The sequence below is a fragment of the Electrona antarctica genome, assembly GCF_951216825.1.
Source record: "Electrona antarctica genome assembly, chromosome: 14".
In the NCBI taxonomy this organism is placed as follows: domain Eukaryota; kingdom Metazoa; phylum Chordata; class Actinopteri; order Myctophiformes; family Myctophidae; genus Electrona; species Electrona antarctica.
Genome location: NC_136795.1, coordinates 38,461,099 through 38,484,381, shown reverse-complemented (window position 1 = coordinate 38,484,381; position 23,283 = coordinate 38,461,099). Strand labels below are relative to the sequence as shown.

General features: G+C 42.5%; 1 protein-coding gene across 1 annotated transcript; it reads left to right on the top strand.

Moving 5' to 3' along the window:
* The first annotated feature begins 1,133 nt into the window (after window positions 1-1,133).
* On the top strand, window positions 1,134-21,969 carry map3k14a (mitogen-activated protein kinase kinase kinase 14a). The gene is made up of 16 exons (XM_079520361.1): window positions 1,134-1,189; window positions 8,196-8,456; window positions 8,813-8,900; window positions 9,049-9,271; window positions 9,987-10,466; window positions 10,952-11,086; window positions 11,185-11,314; window positions 11,733-11,861; window positions 16,923-17,027; window positions 17,147-17,310; window positions 17,862-18,012; window positions 18,207-18,545; window positions 18,734-18,843; window positions 19,775-19,913; window positions 21,306-21,406; window positions 21,758-21,969. Exons 2-16 carry the CDS (start codon window positions 8,204-8,206, stop codon window positions 21,917-21,919), a joined length of 2,709 nt encoding a protein of 902 aa, XP_079376487.1. The 5' UTR covers window positions 1,134-1,189; window positions 8,196-8,203; the 3' UTR covers window positions 21,920-21,969.
* The last annotated feature ends 1,314 nt before the right edge of the window (window positions 21,970-23,283 follow it).

Genomic DNA, 23,283 nt, shown 5'->3' with positions numbered 1-23,283 from the left:
TGCGTGCGTGTTGTCAAGTGAGTTCATGCAAACCAATTAAAAGTATTAACACTGTAGATAATTGTATATATTCTATCTATCTATCTATCTATCTATCTATCTATCTATCTATCTATCTATCTATCTATCTATCTATCTATCTATCTATCTATCTATCTATCTATCTATCTATCTATCTATTAAATAATTGCAACCTTATGTTGCTATGTAGCCTCCTACATTCACAGAATGGAATGAATAATTGTGTGTGTCGTTCAGTGTTACACTAATTAATAATTTGTAATGGTGGCAGTTCTATGTCATATGACATGGCAGCTAAAAGCCTTTCCCTGGATTAGGACACCATCTTGTGGCCACAATTTTAACATACCTATACAAACAAGTTACTATCATGTCCTTGTGAACAAACAAACAAACAAACAAACAAACAAACAAACAAACAAACTAACTAACTAACTAACTAACTAACTAACTAACTAACTAACTAACTAACTAACTAAATAAATAAATAAATAAATAAATAAACAAACAAACAAACAAACAAACAAACAAACAAACAAACAAATAAATAAATAAATAATGAATTGCAAGTAGGCCATACAGTTATGCTGTTACATAGGCTACAGTAGGCCCAGGAGAAGGAAAGGCTATATGAGATATTGTTTTAAGAAAAGATCACCACATTTGAGAACTGATTTGAGGAATCAGCAGGATGCCCAAATGCCACCATGTGGCAGGTGGCCATAGGCCTTTTGATTGATTGGTTGGTTGATTGGTTGGTTGATTGATTGATTGATTGATTGATTGATTGATTGATTGATTGATTGATTGATTGATTGATTGATTGAATACTTTATTAACAGTTTGCAGGGGGAAAAAGCACAGGAAAATACAGTTCAATACAAGGTCTTGTTTACATATTGGGGTCATTCAATTAAGTTTCAACTATGTCACCGTTTTTCTTTTTCATATATTTCTACAATTCACATGCGTGCAGAACCAACGCTGCTGCCTGCAGCAGAACTAAAGTTGAACTAGAACATTACTTTCGTTTTTCACTCCTAAAAGTCCTACCTCATGACGCAACTGTTTCCCACCAACAGACAGTACTGTAAACTGCACGCATCTGAAGTGCGCACAGCTCAGCAGCAAATCGGCCGACGCCTATTAATTGGAAAGCAACAACTCGGTAAGTCAACGATCCTTTGTTCTGTCCACTCGACAACATTCCAAACAACGTTAAGACGGCTTCACTTGATAGAACAATCAGTTTTCGATATTTCATAAGTTTGTTGCGGGTGGCAAAAGTAGGACCATGGCTACATTATTAAGCTATACGTGAAATGGCGGGGCCGGGTGGTGTGAAAGTATAAGCCAGCCGTTATAACTTTGTATAAAACACACATGAAGCTGCCCAGAAGACATTTCACAACATTATGTCAATGCAACAATCGTCTGTCAACAATTAGGCCCATGCTGGATGAATATATAGGCTGCATTAGCCTATGGCATTAATGTAGCAGGATATAGTGTATGGTCTGGTGATTTTTTTTTCTTTTCATAAAGTCTCGGAATGAGGACTTCCGCGCACGCCATAGATATTATGCACACACGTACGATTATGAAGCAAAACAAATGAGCCAAAGTGCTATATGGTATAGGAATAGGATATAATATGCATATATTTGAGTCTCGTGCCAGTTAGTTAATTATTTATCTTACGGTAAAGCATTTAAATTATTATTTTTTAAAGCTGAGAGTCTATACTCTCTAGGCCATTTTACCGTCATTTCTACCTAAATAGCCTATCTAGTGGCGTTCCTAACTTCTTTTATTGTGTTCATCGCTTAGGCTTTGTTAGGTGAAGTGTTCGTGATCCGTTTTCTCTTTTCTAGCAGTGCTACATTTTGGCAGCTGTGCTTATAGTAGCTTATAGTTTGTCTAGTTCAGTGGTTTTCAACCAGTGGCCCGGGGACCACCAGTGGTCTGGTCATTGAGGGGGTTCCAGGTGGTCCCCACTCCCCAGCTAAATGATGGAGAGTTGGTAATCAAATGGACCCTTAGTAGATCTTTAACTCTTGAGAGTGTAAAATGTTTCTGCATTAGCCTACTTAGTTTACATTTACAAGAAGTCTACACAATTAGAGAATGTAGAATAATTACAATACAGCATACAATTGTGGACAAAATCTTATCCAACAAAAACAAAATATTCAAAGTTTGGTGTCTGAGAGAGAGGCTATCTCTTCAAATGGTGGCCCATGGCTCAAATGCAGAATAATAATGGACCTTGAAATGAAAAGGGTTGAGAACCCCTGGTCTAGTCTGTTATTGCTGCTTATCAGCAATGCACAGTAACTGTGTGGTAACTCATGGCCTGCCCCTTGAAGCTAACCAGACCTGGCTCTGCTCCGTCTTTGGGAACCATGGGTGTCTTATTAGTCCAAAAATTCCAAATATCCCTTGGTGAAATGAAATGGCCCTCCTGTTTTTCTCCACGAAGTAGAAGGAATATGCAGGAGACAATAGTCTGTAATGTAGAATGATCAGCTCTTAGCCTACTACTTAGATGTAGTTATCATTCATACTAGCTGCACTAGAAGTACATCAGTAGGTCAATATAGGCCTACTACACATACGATTACATAGTGTATGTAGTATACTGAATGTTACAGTATATGTAGAATATCAGCATATTCATTCAGCAGTATTCTGTTATGTATACCATAGTATACAGAATTCAGTGTTCTGTGTTTGGCCACTATCAATGTCTTATAGTAACTAACTACTAGTACATATTCTACCATACACACATACACACACGCACACACACGTTCTACTACAAAGTTCATCAGACCTGTGTGTGAATTGTGTTATAAGCATGCACTCTGTATTTCCACTTAACTACACAAGTCATAGAATAATGTAGTGGTAACTAATGTCCTACGGTCTGTTTAAACACTTACAAGTTATGATAATGCAAAAAGGGGAATATCCGCACTCTAAGTTTCTTATGAGTTTCTTTACTAATGAATACACAGCAGCAGTCTACCTAGAGAAACAAACGCGCTTCGGCACGTAGGCCTTCCTCAGCGTTTCAAACTCTCTTGAGTTGAAATACGTGCGGATATTCTCCTTTTTTCATTGATCTTCAAGAATCTGCACCCTTCAGCTACAGAGACTACGACTCCCCCTGAGTAGAGCGTGCCTTCTCCTAACAGGTTTTTGTTCTAAGTTATGATAATGCCCCAGGGAATATTCTTTCTATTAAGCTAAAAGGTTCATCACCAGTGAATCACTAGATAGCACCTAATGAAATTTAGATTGTAGGAAGAAACTGTACAAAAAAACGATCTCGCATTTTGAGTTATTCTACTGCAGCTGCATCACAAGCGGAAATGTTGCCGGAAAGGGGGGGCGCGCGTTAGTCCGCCATCGCGTTAGTCCGACTATACGTGGTTCACCCATGGCTTCCGCGTGCGGTTAGGGTTTGTGGATAGGGTTAGTATGAGGCTCTATGGGTTAGGGTTAGGGTTTGGGGATAGGGTTAGTATGAGGCTCTATGGGTTAGGGTTAGGGTTTGGGGATAGGGTTAGTATGAGGCTCTATGGGTTAGGGTTAGGGTTTGGGGATAGGGTTAGTATGAGGCTCTATGGGTTAGGGTTAGGGTTTGTGGATAGGGTTAGTATGAGGCTCTATGGGTTAGGGTTAGGGCTTGGGGATAGGGTTAGTATGAGGCTCTATGGGTTAGGGTTAGGGCTTGGGGATAGGGTTAGTATGAGGCTCTATGGGTTAGGGTTAGGGCTTGGGGATAGGGTTAGTATGAGGCTCTATGGGTTAGGGTTAGGGCTTGGGGATAGGGTTAGTATGAGGCTCTATGGGTTAGGGTTAGGGCTTGGGGATAGGGTTAGTATGGGGTTCTATTGGTTTGGGGTAGGTTAGTACATGGCTCTATGGTCGGAATATTGGGTAGTTGGATTTATGGCTGTCAGATTATTGGGACATCGGACTAACGCTACGCACCTGGCAGGAAAGAGGTGAGACATAAGAAGGCGATTAAGAAAATGGCCTATGACGTTTGAAACAAATTGAGAGAGAGAGAGAAATGTTACAAAAAAAAATAATCAAAAAACAAACATTTAGTGCGATTGACATCCAGAATGTTGGCAGGCCATTGAGCTCAGACTATTCAGAGTATGTCTATTGAAAATAGACAAGTGTGCAAAAGAGTGAGATAACATATTGTAAACAAACACTGAGGTTATTCTACACTGTGTTTCATTCCATTGTGGGCAGAACTGAAGCAATAAACCATGCAAGATGTCTTCAGTATGGATTCAAGCACAGCACGCACATGGTTTACAGACACTAGACTACACTATACATTGATAGTCTCCCAGGACACATGTACTGGTTCCCTCAGGCTCAGCCACTGCACAGTAAATCCTTTTTAGTGAATTCACCGAATTGTATAAAAACAAGTTGTTTACTGTGTGTGGGATTGGTGAAAGCTTGTGTGTGTGGGTGCCATGGTGACAGTAGGTTATTCCATTTAGAAGGTTGGGTTGTATTAGTGTGACATGCTGAAGATGTGGGTGCTGTTAACATTAACAGACCTTACTAAGGGCTTTGGTATTCTGCTTATCTGAGTGGGTGTATACACAGTCAAATACTGAGTCTTCATTTAACTCTGAGATTGCGGAGATGACCCCGCAATGGTCCATTTGGTTATATTTGTACTCTCTTGACATTACAAATGGATAACTAAACATTTCACTGTAAATAGTCAGTGGCTATACAGTAGAGCCAGTGTGTGTTTCACATTACAAACAATTGCCCCACTCTCGATAAAGTGCTTAGATGTCATTTTGTTAACGATCTGATGACAGGGACTCCAAAAGCGTTGTTCTCCAGTTTCTGTGTCCTTTAGTGGTTCTTGTATGAGTAAGTTGTTATGGTTGCCAGCCATGAACTTGAAAAAGAGGAAATCAAATACAGGAAGTAAGATTATTCCGAATAGAGAATGAAGGCCAACCTTGAACACTCATTCTTACAGTTAACTGTTAACTGTCTTTGACAGATTTGTCTTTTCCAGTCCAGTCTTCTGAATATTGCTGTCTACCTTCCTGAAGTGGGTCAATTCAATTTGATGTATTTTAGTGCCAGTCAAGTGAAGACAGCTTGGAAGTCAAGTTTGAGGTATACAAATAACAAATAATCACAGATTTAAGATTTGGCAATGTGTTGTGAGCTTGTAGATTTGATGTGTTGTGAGCTTGTAGATTTGATGTGTTGTGAGCTTGTAGATTTTCAGTTCATTTTCACAAGTTCTTTGTAGGCCCGGGGTTTTGTTTGATTTTGAGAAAATGAATGATTTATTTAGTTCGTGCATTTTCCTTTTTTTGAGGGGCGCTATCCCCTCCTATAAACACCTATAGTGTTTAATGTTTGTGATGTCTGAACACAAACATTAAATGCCATTGACAATGCATGGAGAATTTACGTCATATGTGTCTGAGCAAATGGGCATACTGTATGTATGTCGGTGGGATCCCTTGGCCAATAAGGGACTACCGTTCTTGATGATGATGTACGATGATTAGAGCCCCTCACGGGTGTGATCTTTATCTTTGAAATATTTATATTTTGATGTAGAAAGCGAGATATTGGATAATGGATCCCGACACACTATTTGGCAAACACTGGTATATATTGTATTCTATTCAATTTGTTCTTTTGGCCATCCTTTAGTCCTGATTCTACACTGTTCCACTGCAGGGCTGGGCTATACTAGGCCTTGTCATAAAAATGATAGCAGAAAGCAGAGGCGGTTGAAGGTCAACCAACTCCTCCCAGATAATAGATTGAAGCTGGTGGTAGTTATTGCAGGGACCGATACCTTCCTAAATAGACTATCAACATTATATTGTAATAAGGAGTATGATTGATGACAATGTTTTGTCAGGTTGACAGATTCTATGAGCATGATTTTAATCCATGTGTTATTCTTATCTGTGTACACTGTAGTGCTATGCTACCCAGAACCACAACCAATTTCTTACAACAAACCGCGGTACAAGACTTTGTCCAACTATGTGGTCAGTGGTTACAGGGTGCTCAAGTATAGAATAAGTGCATGACTATTGCTTTTGTGTTTCACATTTTTTGTGTGTGACTCAAGTCACAACTTCAGAGTTAACTGGATTTTATCTAGAAGGGCAGTTCAGTGCGTAGATCAACAGATTGTTCCATTATTTAGATAAAGAGAGAAGAGGCAGAGCAAGCAGGCCAGGCCAGCCCGGCTGGAGGGGAAGGAGGGAGGGGAAATGTGGGGAAATGGAGATGCATTTCCCATAAGTCATTGTCAGCCAATCACAGCTCCTCCCCCTGGTTGGCCAAGAGCCAGGATCAAGCGACGCTGAGCAACCGAGGTGCACACGCACAGCACCATTACACAGAGGACTGGAGAGCAGAGCAGAAACACAGATAACTTGGACATAGAGACAGAGCTTGCAGATCAACACGGAATATCCTTATTTTACTGCTGTAAATGTCAAGCTGTTTAGTCCGGATATCCAGTAGAAACAAATAGAACAGACCGGCCTCTTTCGGTATGTGTAGATGCACCCCCCACCCCCCCTGCCCTTCTTCAAAGTCTGTTTATCTGTTATGCTATGTTCAGTGAGTTTGTCTCTTCTTGAAGTCAGTTGGGGTGTGGTATTGTGCTATGCTTTTGGAGTACCAGTGCTTTTAGCAGTGCCCAGAGTCGCGGAAGTAGTATTTAAGATGATTTATATGATATATATACACCGTATGATATTACATTGATATTACAGTGCAGTAGGTCACCACAGAAGGTACCACATACATTTTGAAAATGCAGTGTTTTATTAGCAAGATTTTAAAACCATTTCCTTTCAACATTTCTTTCCCAAGTTCAAGGTTCTTTATTATTTTTTTACATCTTGCAATAACTCAGCAATAAGTGGCAGCAATCCTAACGCTAGTTATTCAGCAGGCATATACACTTGTCATGGCTCACCAACTTCTACCTTTAAGGGCCTCTGTGAGGAATTTCTTTGTGCAGAAAATGGTCAAAAAGCCGAAGGACAGAGAGACTGATGTCAAATACAACACACACATGATGCAACATGCTGCAACGACCATACTGTAGCTCTCCGAGTTCACTTCCAATTTCTACCCCAAACTCTTCCTGCTTAAATTAAATGACCTTCTTCATTCTTTACCTCGTCAAAGTCTGAGAACATGCACACATTAAAGATGTACAGAATATTTTCATATGACAAGACAATGTTGTTAACTACTTCACCACAACAACTAATTCTAAATCTACACGCTCACAGTCAACAAGCTCACAACAACGCATTGTGAGCTTGTAGATCAACGTATTGAAAAAAAAAGTAGTTAATAGTAATACATTTCATTGATTTAGTCATAGCCTTCAGTTCATACATAAACACAACCTAATGTGTTTTACAACCTCTTGATCTCCAGCATGCATATTCTGGGGGTAACATTAGGCAACAATAGCAGATCGCTGTGCGTTTGTAGATCAGTGTTTTCTGACGAAGAGATTTGGTGTAGAGTGAAAAAAAGAGTGTACCAAGTAGAGTTGCAACTCTGGTCCGTTTTAACTAAGTATGACCTTGGTTTCTTGAATCTCTACTTATTGAATAAAAACAGAAATTGGACCCCAAAATGGATGTTTAAAATAAGGCTATTATATAGGGAATACTGACAGACAGCGCGTTTGTACTTCATGGTGTAAACTTTCCAAACAAGGTTGTGTTTACTGCCTCATCTACCTACTGTAGTACCACAAAGAAAACCCCACTGGATTTACAAAGGTCAAACATGATTCCTAACCCCTAACTGTACGAGAGCCTGATATAGCCATAAATATTAACGATTTGTATTTCACCCTGACACAAAGACTATTATTGTTCCACTCTGAGCAGGTGTGAAGATCAGTTGACAAAGATCTCAGCTGAACCCTTCTAGCACGCTCGATTGCTGTCGGTGTGCACTGCTCTGTATCGACAGGTGTGTGTGATTGCTTCCATCCGTAGACGAGAGATGCCCGACAGCTTGAACTGCAAGTAGTCGGGCCGTTAAAGTGTATGACTTCGCATCCACGTTGCTCATAACATTGCTGTCTGTGTCTTATACTCCAGTTGCGGAAATGGCGGTGAGGCAGAGGATCCTAAACTCGACCGCGCCTTTCTCCGGGTTGCCCCAAGCCAAGCTGAAGGGACCCTACCAGAGCTGCCCGACCCCAGACGAGGGGACAGAGGAGGTGGAGGTGGAACAGCACAAGGGAATGTTCATGTTCCCTAGTTTTAAACCCATTCTAGACAAACTTCTGACGCAAGGCACTGCAGAGCAGGTGGGCAAGGGGCCTTTGAAGAACTCCTCGTTCATCGCTCAGGCTGAATGTAAGTATGACTTGAAACGGAGTCATTTAAAACACACTGAAACTCTGATAACAATTCTTCGGGAAGTCTGCACAGCCTTCATTTAACAGAGAGTGTAAACATTAGGGCCCAGTAAGGGCCAATTTATACACTCTCAGTGTTCCCTATTTAATTTCTATACTTGTGTTTTTCCCTTTAAAAAATAGCTAAAATAGCAGCTCTACAAGCTGACAGTTTAACTAGATTTTTGACAATGTTTGCCTACGTATATATTGACTTTCCCAAAAAATAGAGACGCCAGGTTGAAAGTTGTGAAATTAGCACTGAGGATTTCTCTCCAGAGTGAAAGTGTCAACGTGTGCCCTCTGTGCATGTAGGCGAAACGCAGGACTCCCAGGAGTTCAGTCCCTCCTGCTATGAGCGTTCCTCCTACGTAGCCTCCCCCAACTGCTTCACCAGCAGCAGGTATGACATGATGTTTCCTTCCATGACAACCCTCAAAGCATTTCACTCCGTCTCCCACCCACGTCTCCATCGTGGATGTTGTTATTATTGCCATAGCTGCGCAATTCACAGTGTTTTCCACATTTGGTTTCTCTCTCTCTATCCCCAGCGTGTCCTCAGAGCACAACAATGTTGCCTGCCCGAGGACGGCTTCCGTCCAGGAGCCTAATGGCTCCCAAACGCAACTCAGCCCCAGGAAGAAGCCGCGGAAGAGGCAGAAGCGCAAGGAGAAGAAGAAAGAGGAGAAGAAAGAGGAGAAGAAGAGACAGAGACAACGCGTGCCTTCTGGTGTCCCCGAGCAGGAGAGTGGCAGCTCTGTTGTCCAGCTGCAGGTGTGGAAATAAAAAGATCACACTCGTGTGAAGTGAGGGGCGCCTGCATAGTGCATATGTTTGTTTAAGGTGCCGTTAACAAACGTTAAATGTCCATAGACTTGGCTGCCACTCTATGTTTGTTAAAAGTGCTCTAAACAAACAATCCATAGACTTGGCTGACGTCATTTCAAAACCCAGATGTTGGAGGGGATAGCGCCTCTCAAAAACCCTGCACATGTTTCATGTCCCACAAAGAGAGCAGTGGCATTGTTTGCTGCTACAAAATCACTGCAAAAACCCCATAGCTTTACAAAACGTGTCATTATAGCCACCACTATTCAAAAGTGGTCAGTCACGTAAACTACATTCTTGCATCCGAATAAGAACTGACACCAGATTTGCAATGTTGAACCTGTGAATACTTTTTCCTCTGTACATACATCCCTGCACACACTGTGCTGTGCTCCACAATATTTCTATGGACCCAAAGTTACAAAAACATATTTTTAAAATAAATTATGATGTAACCACTTAAGCCAAATATAGTGTAAAGCTCACAATGCGCTGTGAGCGTGTAGATCTGCTATTTTCACTATTTTGAAAATGTTATTTTTTTGGGAAATGTTCTACATTTCAAAGCAACAATGCACTTATATTGAAAAGAAAACGTACTTCATAATTTGCGCTTTCTAACTACTCGACGATGTACTTTTGTCCACCACTGCTCTTGAAGGAGGAAGTGTCCAACAAGTCTTGCAGAGGAGGGAGACGCAGGAGCAACGGTACCTCCTGCTGCAGCAGCATCGGTACCTCCTGCTGCAGCAGCATCGGCACCTCCTGCTGCAGCAGCGTCGAGAGCTCCGAGGTGCAGGACACCGGCCCTCCGTTGCACCACACCCAGCAGATCTGCTGTCAGGGTCCTGGTGGTCGCGCTGCCCTGGCCTGCTGGGGCAGCACCGCCGCAGTCCTGGGTCCCTTCTCTGATCTCACTGCCCGTGGAAGGGACAGTGACACAGAAGAGGCGTCCTCCGCCTGCAGCAGCGTGGGGGACTACACGCTGGCCCTGGCTGGACTCCGGGGCAGCGTGAGCCAGGGGGACCCGTGCTACGCCGGGCCCTTCTTCAGGGACGTGGAGAGGGACGCGCGGGAAGAGGAGGAGGAGCTCTCGGCGTCCAGTTCCTTCGTCAACGAAGGCTTGTTCTTTTACAACGAGGTATGTTGTCTCACTCAGTGGTTCCCAAATACTGTGGGTCGAGGACAGATTTTGATTGGTCCCCCTTTTTTTAAACTATTATTATTATTTTAAAAAATCACACCTGTGTGAACTGAGTGGTGTAAGGTATTATATAGCCTGATCAGCTGTGGTCTGACGTAATGTCTGACGTAATGAAATCAGCATCAACCAATCAGCATCAACCATGCTCATTTTTTGAGCACAGACAGACAGACAGACAGACACGTAAACTAACAAAGCCAGTTGTAGGAGTGGTTTACACCACTCAAAAATAAATAAAAAAAACATTCACAAAAAAGACAAAACAAAGAAATCTTTTTTGCTAGTTCTGCTAGTTTTGGATCCCGGGCAAACGTCTGCAAAACAGTCTGGGAACCATGCACTGCTCTAACTGACTGACAGAAACATCAATCCTTTTGTAGTTACGTGGCTCACGCTCACTTCTTCCCCTTGTTTCCTCTTAGAACTTCCAGCCTGTGGATTCTGAATACAGAGAGGGGAGGGAGTACTTTGTCTCTCGGTTCATCAAACAAGGCGCATACGGAGAAGTGCACAGTGGTCAGGATGTCAACACAGGCTTTAGATTTGCTGCCAAAAAGGTATTTCAATATCCCTCTTGCTTTTTCCTTCTTCTCAACGTCTGCATGCTCAGTGAGGTCCATGTGGTTGACCAACTTCTGGCCTTCTCGCCCCACAGATTCACCTGAAGCGTTTCAGCAGTGAGGAGGTGGGTGCGTGGAGTACCCTCAGATCTCCCCGCGTGGTGGAACTCTTTGGGGCGGTCAGAGAAGGGCCTTACGTTGTCCTCTTCATGGACCACAAACACGGTAAATAAGCTGTGTGACTATATTTGATAGTATGGCATCACGAAGCCTTGGTTCTCGCCCTGCCTAGGGCTGTCACAATCATTACATAATAATTGTCTAATCGCAATCATTTGAGATAATCGCAATCATTTTGTCATAAACGTCATTATCGTTTCCATTTTGAAAGATGTTCGTACACAAAAAAGCAGTATAAAAGTATAAAATGGATAAAAAATGTCTAGTCAGCTAGTTTGTCATATCTTCCCTGTGCACTCTTTTTTTAAATTACGAAGCCTAAAAGGCAAACAGAAATGTAATTTCTATTCATAGTGTTCCGATTTCCAATGCCAAAAACACAATAAAATCGCTAAACGCAATTATTTGTGTGCGACAATGAATCATCAACGTAAATGTGTAATGGTGAGTGCTGTTGTTCCAGGCTCGGTGGGCCAGCTCATTGCGGAGAGGGGCCGGCTGCCTGAGGACCTGGCCCTCCACTACCACTGGCAGGTCCTGGCAGCACTGCTTTACCTGCTGAAGAAACGAGTGGTGCATCTCGACATAAAAGGTATAGGACACACGGCAAGACAGAAAAATGACTTCACTTGTGCAATAGCTATTTCTGTAATACATTCATCATAAAATACGTAGACAGATGTTCACGTCAGTCGGGTCCCAATTATCCCAGTAAGAATCAGTCAACCAACTATTAGACCTATCTGTTTTCGGCCTAAATTATACTTTGTTTTTGTAACTGTGTCCAACATGACAGCTGACGTTTAGTTATATTCGGAGAGGGGTACGGCCATATGACGAAGGATGGCTTTACTCCACATTATCACATAATTTCTAAGAACTGCCACACTGTTTACAATGGTGAAACTGAATGTACATGTAACAATGTGAGAGTTCACATAATGTACTCTATAGTCCATAGGCCGGGACCCCAGAAATATGCCATTCACATAATGTACTCTATAGTATAGTCCATAGGCCGGGACCCCAGAAATATACCATTCACATAATGTACTGTATAGTCCATAGGCCGGGACCCCAGAAATATACCATTCACATAATGTACTCTATAGTATAGTCCATAGGCCGGGACCCCAGAAATATACCATTCACATAATGTACTGTATAGTCCATAGGCCGGGACCCCAGAAATATACCATTCACATAATGTACTCTATAGTATAGTCCATAGGCCGGGACCCCAGAAATATACCATTCACATAATGTACTGTATAGTCCATAGGCCGGGACCCCAGAAATATACCATTCACATAATGTACTGTATAGTCCATAGGCCGGGACCCCAGAAATATACCATTCACATAATGTACTCTATAGTATAGTCCATAGGCCGGGACCCCAGAAACATACCATTCACATAATGTACTATATAGCCTATCGGCCGGGATCCCAGAAATATACCATTCTGTGATCGCAAATGTTGTTGTGGAATACAGGTTCAGCTGAAAATTAGACATGCCTTGGAACATTTCACTGTGCTTGCACCCATATTATTATTATTTTATTGCAGAATAACACATGGTTAAAAGTACTGTGTGATACTAGGGTGACAAGACGTCTCGATTTCAAGCTACTTGTCCCAAGTTCCGACAAATATCTCTCAAATCTAAATCGTCCAGGTTTTCACCAGAATTAAAACGTATTAATTATTGTTTTCAGTGGTTGCATAGAGTAGTGCAATAGAGCGTCGCAGTCCCGCCTCCTACCAGGGACCAGGAAATGATTCTCCGTTCATTTTCCTCATAGACATTTCAGAAAGTATTTATTTAAAGACGTTTACGCTGCGGACAAAGCCAACTCGAGTCGTGACAAATCATGACAACAAACACAATTTTTGGGGCCGAAAAAATAATTAGAAAGAAGAAAAAAACGGCAGGTTACAACACTTTTTTGTTGTTTTTCTTCTTCGTAATTATTTGTTTGGTCCAAAATATTGTTTGTGTTGTCATGAGTTGTCACGACTCGAGTTGGCTTTGTCCGCGGCGTAACCGTCTTTAAATAAATACTTTATGAAATGTCTATGGGAAAAATGCATTGGGATTCATTTCCTGGTCCATGGTAGGGGGCGGGACCGCGACGCTCTATAGAGGGTATGTGCATGCATAATGTGAATGGGAAATCGAGTGGCAAATCGAGTGGCAAAGTGACATGGCAAAGTAAATTTAATGTCGTTTAACATCATTTAATGCAATCAGATTGACTTTTCTGATTGGATGTATGGGCTGTCAAGGCCAGAAAAGTCGTTTTTTGGCACTCAGTAGTAGGCGTTCCCGCATAACTTCCGGGTATGATGATGATGTCACGCGCATAACCTCTATTGTAGACGTTTATCATGTTCTTTTCATACAATGAACATGCTCACCTAACCAATCAGAAAACAATGAACATGCTCACCTAACCAATCAGAAAACAATAAACATGCTCACCTAACCAATCAGAAAACAATGAACATGCTCACCTAACCAATCAGAAAACAATAAACATGCTCACCTAACCAATCAGAAAACAATGAACATGCTCACCTAACCAATCAGAAAACAATAAACATGCTCACCTAACCAATCAGAAAACAATGAACATGCTCACCTAACCAATCAGAAAACATGAACAAATGCATTGCGTGTTTCAACACCGAGGCTGATGTTTGTCAATCAGACGTTGCCTGTATGTACAGTATGTAAAACCTGTGGGCGTACATGAACGTGCATGAATGGGCGCACGTACATGGCGACTGGCGAACGCGCACACATTGAGTCAAGGCGTTGAGTCTTCTTTGTTAAATTTAGAGACTTGTGTTGTACATTTTGAAACATGGTAGCAAGAATATGGATCAATGGCCAACGAGGAAAACAAACTAAGTGAAGTCTTTGCGTTTGGAACCAAAACAAGATGAATGAATAGATGAAATGTTTGTCATCTCTTAGGACTGACACTGCCTAGATATTGATATGGCTTCTGATATTTGACCCACTGCTGTTGTTACTTCTCGTCCTTCTGAATCAAATGGTATCAAAACACCGTTGACCTTTTTAGAGGACATATGGCAGCTTTCTAGTTGAATCATTCAACCCATTCTGACCTGAGATCAGATTCTAAAAATGTCTTCTACATCCTGACAGTTTTCTGAAAAAGCTATGTTTCTATGCCAGTCGTTCTTCGATTTTTCAAAAATAGCAGACCTACAAGCTCGTAGCGCGCCACTCGGTGGCGCGCTATGAGCTTGTAGATCTGCTATTTTTCAATAGCTAAAGCATAACATAATGCTAACACCAAAAGGGGTTCCCGCCCAAAATGGGTTAAACAGTAATTCCATACATCACAGATGTCAGCAGAACCGATGGTAAAGAATAATGTGTCACCTCGGTCTGTTATTTGAAAGTATTTGACAGAAGAAAACCACAAATAAGTAAGACAGATTCCCAATATTATTATCAAAGGACCTTTTCTGGCTTAATATTTCGCAGCTGTTGTGTGTGTGGAACACGAGTGTCATAGACGACGTTAGCCTAGATCTGATCTGATCTCCGGCACCTGTGTTGTGAAACCAGACTACCGCAGGAGACGGCAGGCTGGGAATTTCCCATAGTGTGACTCACCGCTTGCTCTTTAACAGAGGGCGCATGTGCACGGCGTCAGGAGAGTAAAGAAGGAGAGAGAAAGGCCGAACCAGACCAGACGAGAGAGAGGGAGAGGGACGGGGGAGGGGAGAGAAAGAAGAGAAGGAAGTAGTTCGGAGGGAACCGAGTACAAAAAGAAAGAAAGAGAAGGAAATAAAAAAACAACGAGAAGTGAAAAAAGTGAGAAAGAGAGAGAGGAGAGAAGAAAACTTAAGTGAGAAAGAGGATGTGCTGCATTTTCAAGAGTCGGACAAACAACATGGTTTTGTACTGTTACAGTATAGGGACCAGACGCCACCTGGTGTCTGTAGTGATTGAGATGAAAGAAGTTGCAGACATCAACACCTGTCGCCTGTCAGTTAATTATCAGTCCCGCCGCATTCATTCCACATTGAATTCAGCTGTCCAACAGCTGTCCCATAACCAGTGGTGGAAAAAGTATACTCACATGTTTTACTTGAGTAAAAGTATCAATACTGCAATGCAAAAATACTCTGTTACAAGAAAAAGTCCGGCATTCAAAATGTACTTGACTCAAAACGTACTTGACTCCATCTTAGCCCGTAGTACTTGCTCTAGCCTCGACGACCTTACAGGCGTACATGCATAGGCTCAATTTATGTAACTTAGATAGCATTTTATGTAGACATAGCACTCTAATAGTGTATACTGTACACATAGTTTCATTATATAGATATTCCACTGTTAGGTTCGTAGCAAGTTTTAAACATCTTTTGAAAATGTGTCGCATTGCGACGCATTGTGAGCTTGTAGATCGGCTATTTTCAAATGGCCGAAATGTATATAGGGCTGAAGTGTTTAATGTATGTTTTGTAGGCTACAAATAATCCAAAACTAGTAACAAAAAAAGTAACTAGTAACTAGTATTCAAATAATTGTAGTGGAGCAAAAGTACAATATTTGGTAGAAGTAAGTATTGGACATTGGAAATACTCAAGTAAAGTAGAAATACCTCAAAAGATTGTACAGTACAGTAAGTACAGTACTAATGTAAATGTACTTAGTTACTTTCCACCACTGACCATTTAAGCCATACTGTATATCGTTGTGTGATGAATTGTGAAAATAGCCCATCTTCAACTTCACGCTCACAACACGTTGTGATGCAACATGTTATGAGGGTGTAGATCTGCTATTGTTGCTGCCTTTGAAGAATTGTGCCGTACAGACAATGTACAGACATGCCAAAATAGTATTCTCTCAAGCCAGAGAACCATTCCATCTACTGTACAGATGCTACATAGAGTCTGTAACTATGCATCCTGAAAGCAGCTCACAGAAATCTGCCACCTGTTCGTTATTTCCGTCCACGGAAATATATTTTAAAATAGCTTCAAAATACATGTTTTAATTTCCATTTCTGCCACGCCACAACCTAGATATGCTTTGACTAATTTGATTTACAGTAGGACAAATAAATGCAAACTGCAAAGACAAAAAGGAAGTGGGGAGGCTTTTTGAGCCTTTGCGTTCCAATGATTTACAACACCAGTCCCTAACAGTGATGCACAATTCATCGGAAAAAGATCATAGACACCTATGCGACCTCATTTCTAAACTTGAGCGAGAATCGTGCAGCACTGGTTTGCTGTCCAATTCATGTTAGTTACTCCTATGTTTTTGCTACAAGAGAGAGAAGAGAGGTTTACGTCAAGCACTTTGATGTCTGTTTAAAGTCACAGTAGTTGGCTCCAGGTGCCACATTTTGAATGTAGTAATGTTAAGCAACTACAGACTAAAGACTAAAGACAATAAATATTTTCGGATAGACATGAGAATCGTGATCTCAATTCTTGTGGAGGGAAATGGAGATTCACATTTGAGCTAGAATCATGCAGCACTAGTCCCTAAGCCTAAGTTCAACAAAGTTTGATTCAACGACGATGACGGATAGGATATCATAATGACCAACGAATGAAAAATGTTGAATAATGTGTCTTGTCTGTTTCCTTCAGCTGACAATGTGTTGCTGTCAGAAGACGGTAAAGACACCTTCCTGTGTGACTTTGGACACTCGGAAAGACTCGACAATCATGGACAGAGCCTCAGTGGATGCAGAGGTAACATAGCATGACCTCATGATTGACCACATATTGTACAGTCCACACAGAGAAGTCAAAACACTTGGTCGTGGTCAGTGTCTAAATCTTCAATGTCTCCTTGTTCTAATGGAGAGCAGATCTGAAGGGCACAGAGACTCACATGGCTCCTGAGATCGTCAAAGCTCTGCCCCGCGGAGCCAAAGCAGATGTGTGGAGCAGCTGCTGTCTGCTATTGCACATGCTCAATGGGTGTCAGCCGTGGACACGCTACTACGCCTGCAGACTGTCCCTTTATCTCAAGGTATTCCTTCATGACCACAATCGATAACCCGCTCTCAAGTCATGCCTAAGAAAAAAATCACACCTGTGTGAACTGAGTGGTGCAACTGTTCACACACTACGTCACACACTAACCATAGCAACCATGCTCACCTGTACGTGGCCCCACGTACAGGTACACACATACATAGACACATAGATACAGACAAAGCTGGTTATTGGAGTGGTTTGCACCACTCAAAAATAAATAATCACACCCGTGTGAACTGAGTGGTGTAAGGTATTATATAGCCTGATCAGCTGTGGTCTGACGTAATGTCTGACGTAATGAAATCAGCATCAACCAATCAGCATCAACCATGCTCATTTTTTGGTACGAACAGACACGTAGACTAACATGAAATCACACCCGTGTGAACTGGGTGACCATAGCAACCATGCTCATTTTTTGGTACGAACAGACAGACAGACAGACACGTAAACTAACAAAGCCAGTTGTAGGAGTGGTTTACACCACTCAAAAATAAATCTGTGGCACCATTTACATCAAAGTTCATATTTGGATGGTTGCAGATAGCCAACGAGCCTCCACCTTTGAGAGAGATCCCGTCAGACTGCAGCGACCTCACAGCGGAGGTTATACGAGCAGGGCTTCAGAAGGACCCGGTCAAGAGAGCATCCGCCTCCGATCTCAAAGAGAAGACGGCCAGAGCTCTGAAAGAGGGTGAGTACGTAGGGTGAGAACTGTGCAACTGAGCAACTATAGCACTGGTATATAAATCGATATTATATCCATATTGTGATACAAGACAAGACTATCTGGGATTTAAACTCCATATTTTGTGTTGTCTTTAGTGTTCAGTGTTGTCTTTTTTCTTTTACATGTTTTAATCACTCCACTATAATGTTGGATTGCAGTGGGAGGACTCGCCAGCCCTGTCCGGGGGGGAGCCTATGTGGAGCCCCTGCGTCTGGTTGACAAACCTCCAGACTCCCCTCAACCCAGCGGAGTCAGCTTCGAGGAGGAGGAGGAGGAGGAACAACGCACACAGGACGGGGGGAGGTCCAGTTATGAGCCAGATAATGGCGATGATGATGAGGAGGAGGAGGAGGAGGAGATGAAGGCGGACACTGAGAAGAAAACGGATCATGGCTCCCCTCTGCGTCTACAGACACGCTATCACGACGAACCAAACAACAAGACGGCCAACGTCATCACCACCGTGTCTGAACTTGAACTACGTAAATTGGAAAGAGGTGACGTTTGTATTTTAAGTCTCAATAGTGTGTGTGTGTGTGTGTGTTTGTGTGTGTGTGTGTGTGTGTGTGTGTGTGTGTGTGTGTGTGTGTGTGTGTGTGTGTGTGTGTGTGTGTGTGTGTGTGTGTGTGTGATTACAATCAAGCGCCTGTCCTCATTAATTGCATCCGTGTGGTTTTGTGTTCAGATTTCTACCTGAGCAGTCTGTCCCAGCTGCACTCCGCTGAGATACAGGAACAGCTGCTGTCCTGCCTCAGCAGTGACTGCTACTCCAACTGGGAACCATGGGACAAAAAGGTAAGCCATCACTCATCCTAACAATTCATCTGTTACTTGAGTTCAGAGTACATGGGTGGCGTAAGTGAGAAGAACATAATTCAAAGTTATCGATCCGGCCATAAGATGCAAGTTGTACATCCCAGAGAGTTGAAACACTGTAGTGTTTCAACTACAGTCCCTATAGGAGGTGCACAGAACATTTCCTGGCAGTCCAGCCAGTAGTACTTGAGATGTTGTGTACAGACAGACAGGCCGAACAACCCAGCAACACAGCGGTCCTTAGAGCCCTGTTGCTAGTGGGGCTGGAATTATCTGTTGAGTATAATCTCCAACTGTCAAAAATAACTTTTTGTCAGATCACTGCAGGGTTTTTTACCCTTTATTTATCCCGACAAAACGTCGGCAACGCCCTTGCTTGAGCTGCTTCACACAGCAACACACACATTAAAACTTGGGAACTGTCCAGTACAACCACATGTCTTATGATGTTGGCCACTGAGCAGCTCCACTGGAGCCGTTGGAGGTTCAGTGCCTTGCTCAAGGGCACATCAACAGTGTTGAGGGAGATGGGAATGTTGTTCAGTCACTTCCACACCCAGATTTCTTTGTGCCGGTCCAGGAAACAAACCCGGAAACCATTCAGCCACAGGCACACTCCTCTGAACTTTAACCCATTATGACCTGAGATCAGATTCTAAAAATGTCTTCTACATCCTGACAGTTTTCTGAAAAAGCTATGTTTCTAGGTCAGTCGTTCTTCGATTTTTCAAAAATAGCAGACCTACAAGCTCGTAGCGCGCCACTCGGTGGCGCGCTATGAGCTTGTAGATCTGCTATTTTTCAATAGCTAAAGCATAACATAATGCTTAAAACACTGCTGTCCTGTGATGGGACAAAGTAAAAAAATTCTTCTTTTATCCCTACTCTCCTCTTTGATCATGTCCTATAGGACTCTGGCCGTTGGTCCCTCAGCCCTGGAGATGACCTCAGTTCCGGTGTGTTCTCCTACAACAGCCAACCAGAAGGCCAGGTTCTCAGCATGGACTGGCTGACTCACACACAGCTGGCCCCACCCTGCTGTTTTGAAGGTGAGATGGTTCAGTATTCATGTCTCCCCTAGTCTAGCATGGCCAGACTGTTGCCTCCCACAAATTTCAAATTCTTCCGTTCCGATCATACCGTCTGGAACACGGAAGCTCTGTTGATGATCAAGCGACAAAGCGGATGTGAAGCCTCCTCGCCCACTTCCGTTTTGTCTTTTCAGTTGCTCAAATTTATCCTGATATAAATCAAAATCGTCCAAGCATATATACAGTAGCTTGGTGCTTAGCAGAAATGTAAAGGTATTTTGAAATACATATTTCTGAACGGAAATGACAAACCAATGCCAGCTTCCTACCTCGGATTTCGGGAGGAGTAGTTCCAGACTCTGTATTATAGCTGGTGTATTTCTTGCTCTGTGATGGACTCAGGCGTGGACGTGTGCATTTAGAGACTAACATGCTGGTGTATTTCTTGCTCTGTGATGGACTCAGGAGTGGACGTGTGCATTTAAAGACTAACATGCTGGTGTATTTCTTGCTCTGTGATGGACTCAGGAGTGGACGTGTGCATTTAGAGACTAACATGCTGGTGTATTTCTTGCTCTGTGATGGACTCAGGAGTGGACGTGTGCATTTAGAGACTAACATGCTGGTGTATTTCTTGCTCTGTGATGGACTCAGGAGTGGACGTGTGCATTTAGAGACTAACATGCTGGTGTATTTCTTGCTTTGTGATGGACTCAGGAGTGGACGTGTGCATTTAGAGACTAACATGCTGGTGTATTTCTTGCTCTGTGATGGACTCAGGAGTGGACGTGTGCATTTAGAGACTAACATGCTGGTGTATTTCTTGCTTTGTGATGGACTCAGGCGTGGACGTGTGCATTTAGAGACTAACATGCTGGTGTATTTCTTGCTCTGTGATGGACTCAGGAGTGGACGTGTGCATTTAGAGACTAACATGCTGGTGTATTTCTTGCTTTGTGATGGACTCAGGAGTGGACGTGTGCATTTAGAGACTAACATGCTGGTGTATTTCTTGCTCTGTGATGGACTCAGGAGTGGACGTGTGCATTTAGAGACTAACATGCTGGTGTATTTCTTGCTCTGTGATGGACTCAGGAGTGGACGTGTGCATTTAGAGACTAACATGCTGGTGTATTTCTTGCTCTGTGATGGACTCAGGAGTGGACGTGTGCATTTAGAGACTAACATGCTGGTGTATTTCTTGCTTTGTGATGGACTCAGGAGTGGACGTGTGCATTTAGAGACTAACATGCTGGTGTATTTCTTGCTCTGTGATGGACTCAGGAGTGGACGTGTGCATTTAGAGACTAACATGCTGGTGTATTTCTTGCTTTGTGATGGACTCAGGCGTGGACGTGTGCATTTAGAGACTAACATGCTGGTGTATTTCTTGCTCTGTGATGGACTCAGGAGTGGACGTGTGCATCAGAGACTTCAACAGGAGAAGCATCCGGATCAGAGAGACGCGTCGGGTGAAGGTGGGCCACATTGCCACTGGAATCAGTGACCAGGTGAGAGTCATTCCTTCCTGCACCGCCATGACTCCAGACACCACTACTGTATGATGCATCAGTCGTGTCAGTCCATTCTAAAGGCTTACAACATGCTTCTATATTAACCCATTTTGGGCGGGAACCCCTTTTGGTTTATTATTATATTATGTTATAATTTAGCTATTGAAAAATAGCAGATCTACAAGCTCATAGCGCGCCACCGAGTGGCGCGCTACGAGCTTGTAGGTCTGCTATTTTTGAAAAATCGTGAAAATATTTATTTCAGAAAACTGGAGGATTTAGAAGATTTTTTTTACATTTCGAGGTCAGGCCTAAATGGTATTAACCACATCTATGCCTCTCGTTTAGATCTCAGAGAGGGTGTTCACCCTGGAGACCCAGGAGGGTCAACAGGTGGCCCATGACGAGGAGGTGCAGGACTCTGGGCTGGAGCTCTGCTGTGTGTCGGCACCCGACTGCAGTCCTTCCTGGAGGTGGCGGATCAGAGACGGACTGCTGGAGACTAGATAGAGCCACAACGACCCTTTAACCCATTTTGGGCGGGAACCCCTTTTGGTGTTTTAAGCATTCTGTTATACTTTAGCTATTGGAAAATAGCAGATCTACAAGCTCATAGCGCGCCACCGAGTGGCGCGCTACGAGCTTGTAGGTCTGCTATTTTTGAAAAATCGTGAAAATGTGGCACAAATCTTTGAATATATATTTCAGAGCTGGGGGGTCCCTGGAACTACATATTTTGAGATGGGGGTCCGTGGCCCAATAGAGATAATTCTGGGGGTCCTTGACATGAAAAAGGTTCAGCACCACTGACATAGAAACATAGGTTTTTCAGAAAAAAATTTGGATTTAGAAGCCTTTTTTTTATCGACCTCTCCTAAATGGCTTAACGTGCCATTCTGCCACTGTTTACAGCACCTTGCAATGCATTCACAACATGGCCAATGTTCCAACCTGCCGCCTTCACTGGTGGTTCTCTTGTTATTTGTGCCCTGTAAACAAGGTTCCTGTATCTCATGTTTTGAAGGGGGATACATTTGTAGTTTTCCAGTGTGCCTGTCTTATGCTTAATTGTCGGTGAGAGCTGTAGCCATGGTCTTTTTCATGTCTATGTAGAACCTATTGTACTGTATATACTGTACATGAAGTACTTAATGTACTGTATGTGCTGTCGCTGCCTTGACAGCTGAACTTCACTATGTGGGTTTCAAACTTTCAATAGAGTACTTAAGTCCTGACATCACTCGTTCATCCCCTGGGTCGCAGGTTTTTCCCTATGGAGAATAACATTTGGTCATAAAGTCGTCTCATAAGCATTGTGGTCCAAAAATAAACAAACTGTCTAGGCGATATTGTCAGGGAGGTGGCTCTGTATCGTTTACATTAATCAGTCACTCATATTTGATAGTCTGTTTCTGAGAAATTTGAACTAATTCGGCAGCAGTGACATTATTTTCTTGCCGTCACCCGTCAGTTGATTCTTCATATCCATACGAGTCAAACCATTTGTTTATTTTTGTAACACCGTTCTTATTTCAAGCCTTTTAATTCTGTCTGAGAGTATCTGTGGTCAGTTTTTGTTTCACTGTCTGCGGACGTTGCTGCGTCTCTTCAGTGATGTCTCCCTTGTTCATTTTGTTCTTAATTTTGCTGTCGTTTTCTGTGTTTTAGATTTAGTATATTTAGATTTTAATTTTCTGCACAGCACTTTGTAAACATTGAATTGTGAAATGTTCTATATAAATAAGATTGGATTGGATTATTTATTTGTTGACACAATATAAAGAAAGGTCTATGGGAATTCAGAATGGAAAGAAAACTGCGACCCAGATCGGATGCGTAAATTACGTCAGACTTCAGTGCTCTATAACGCTTTA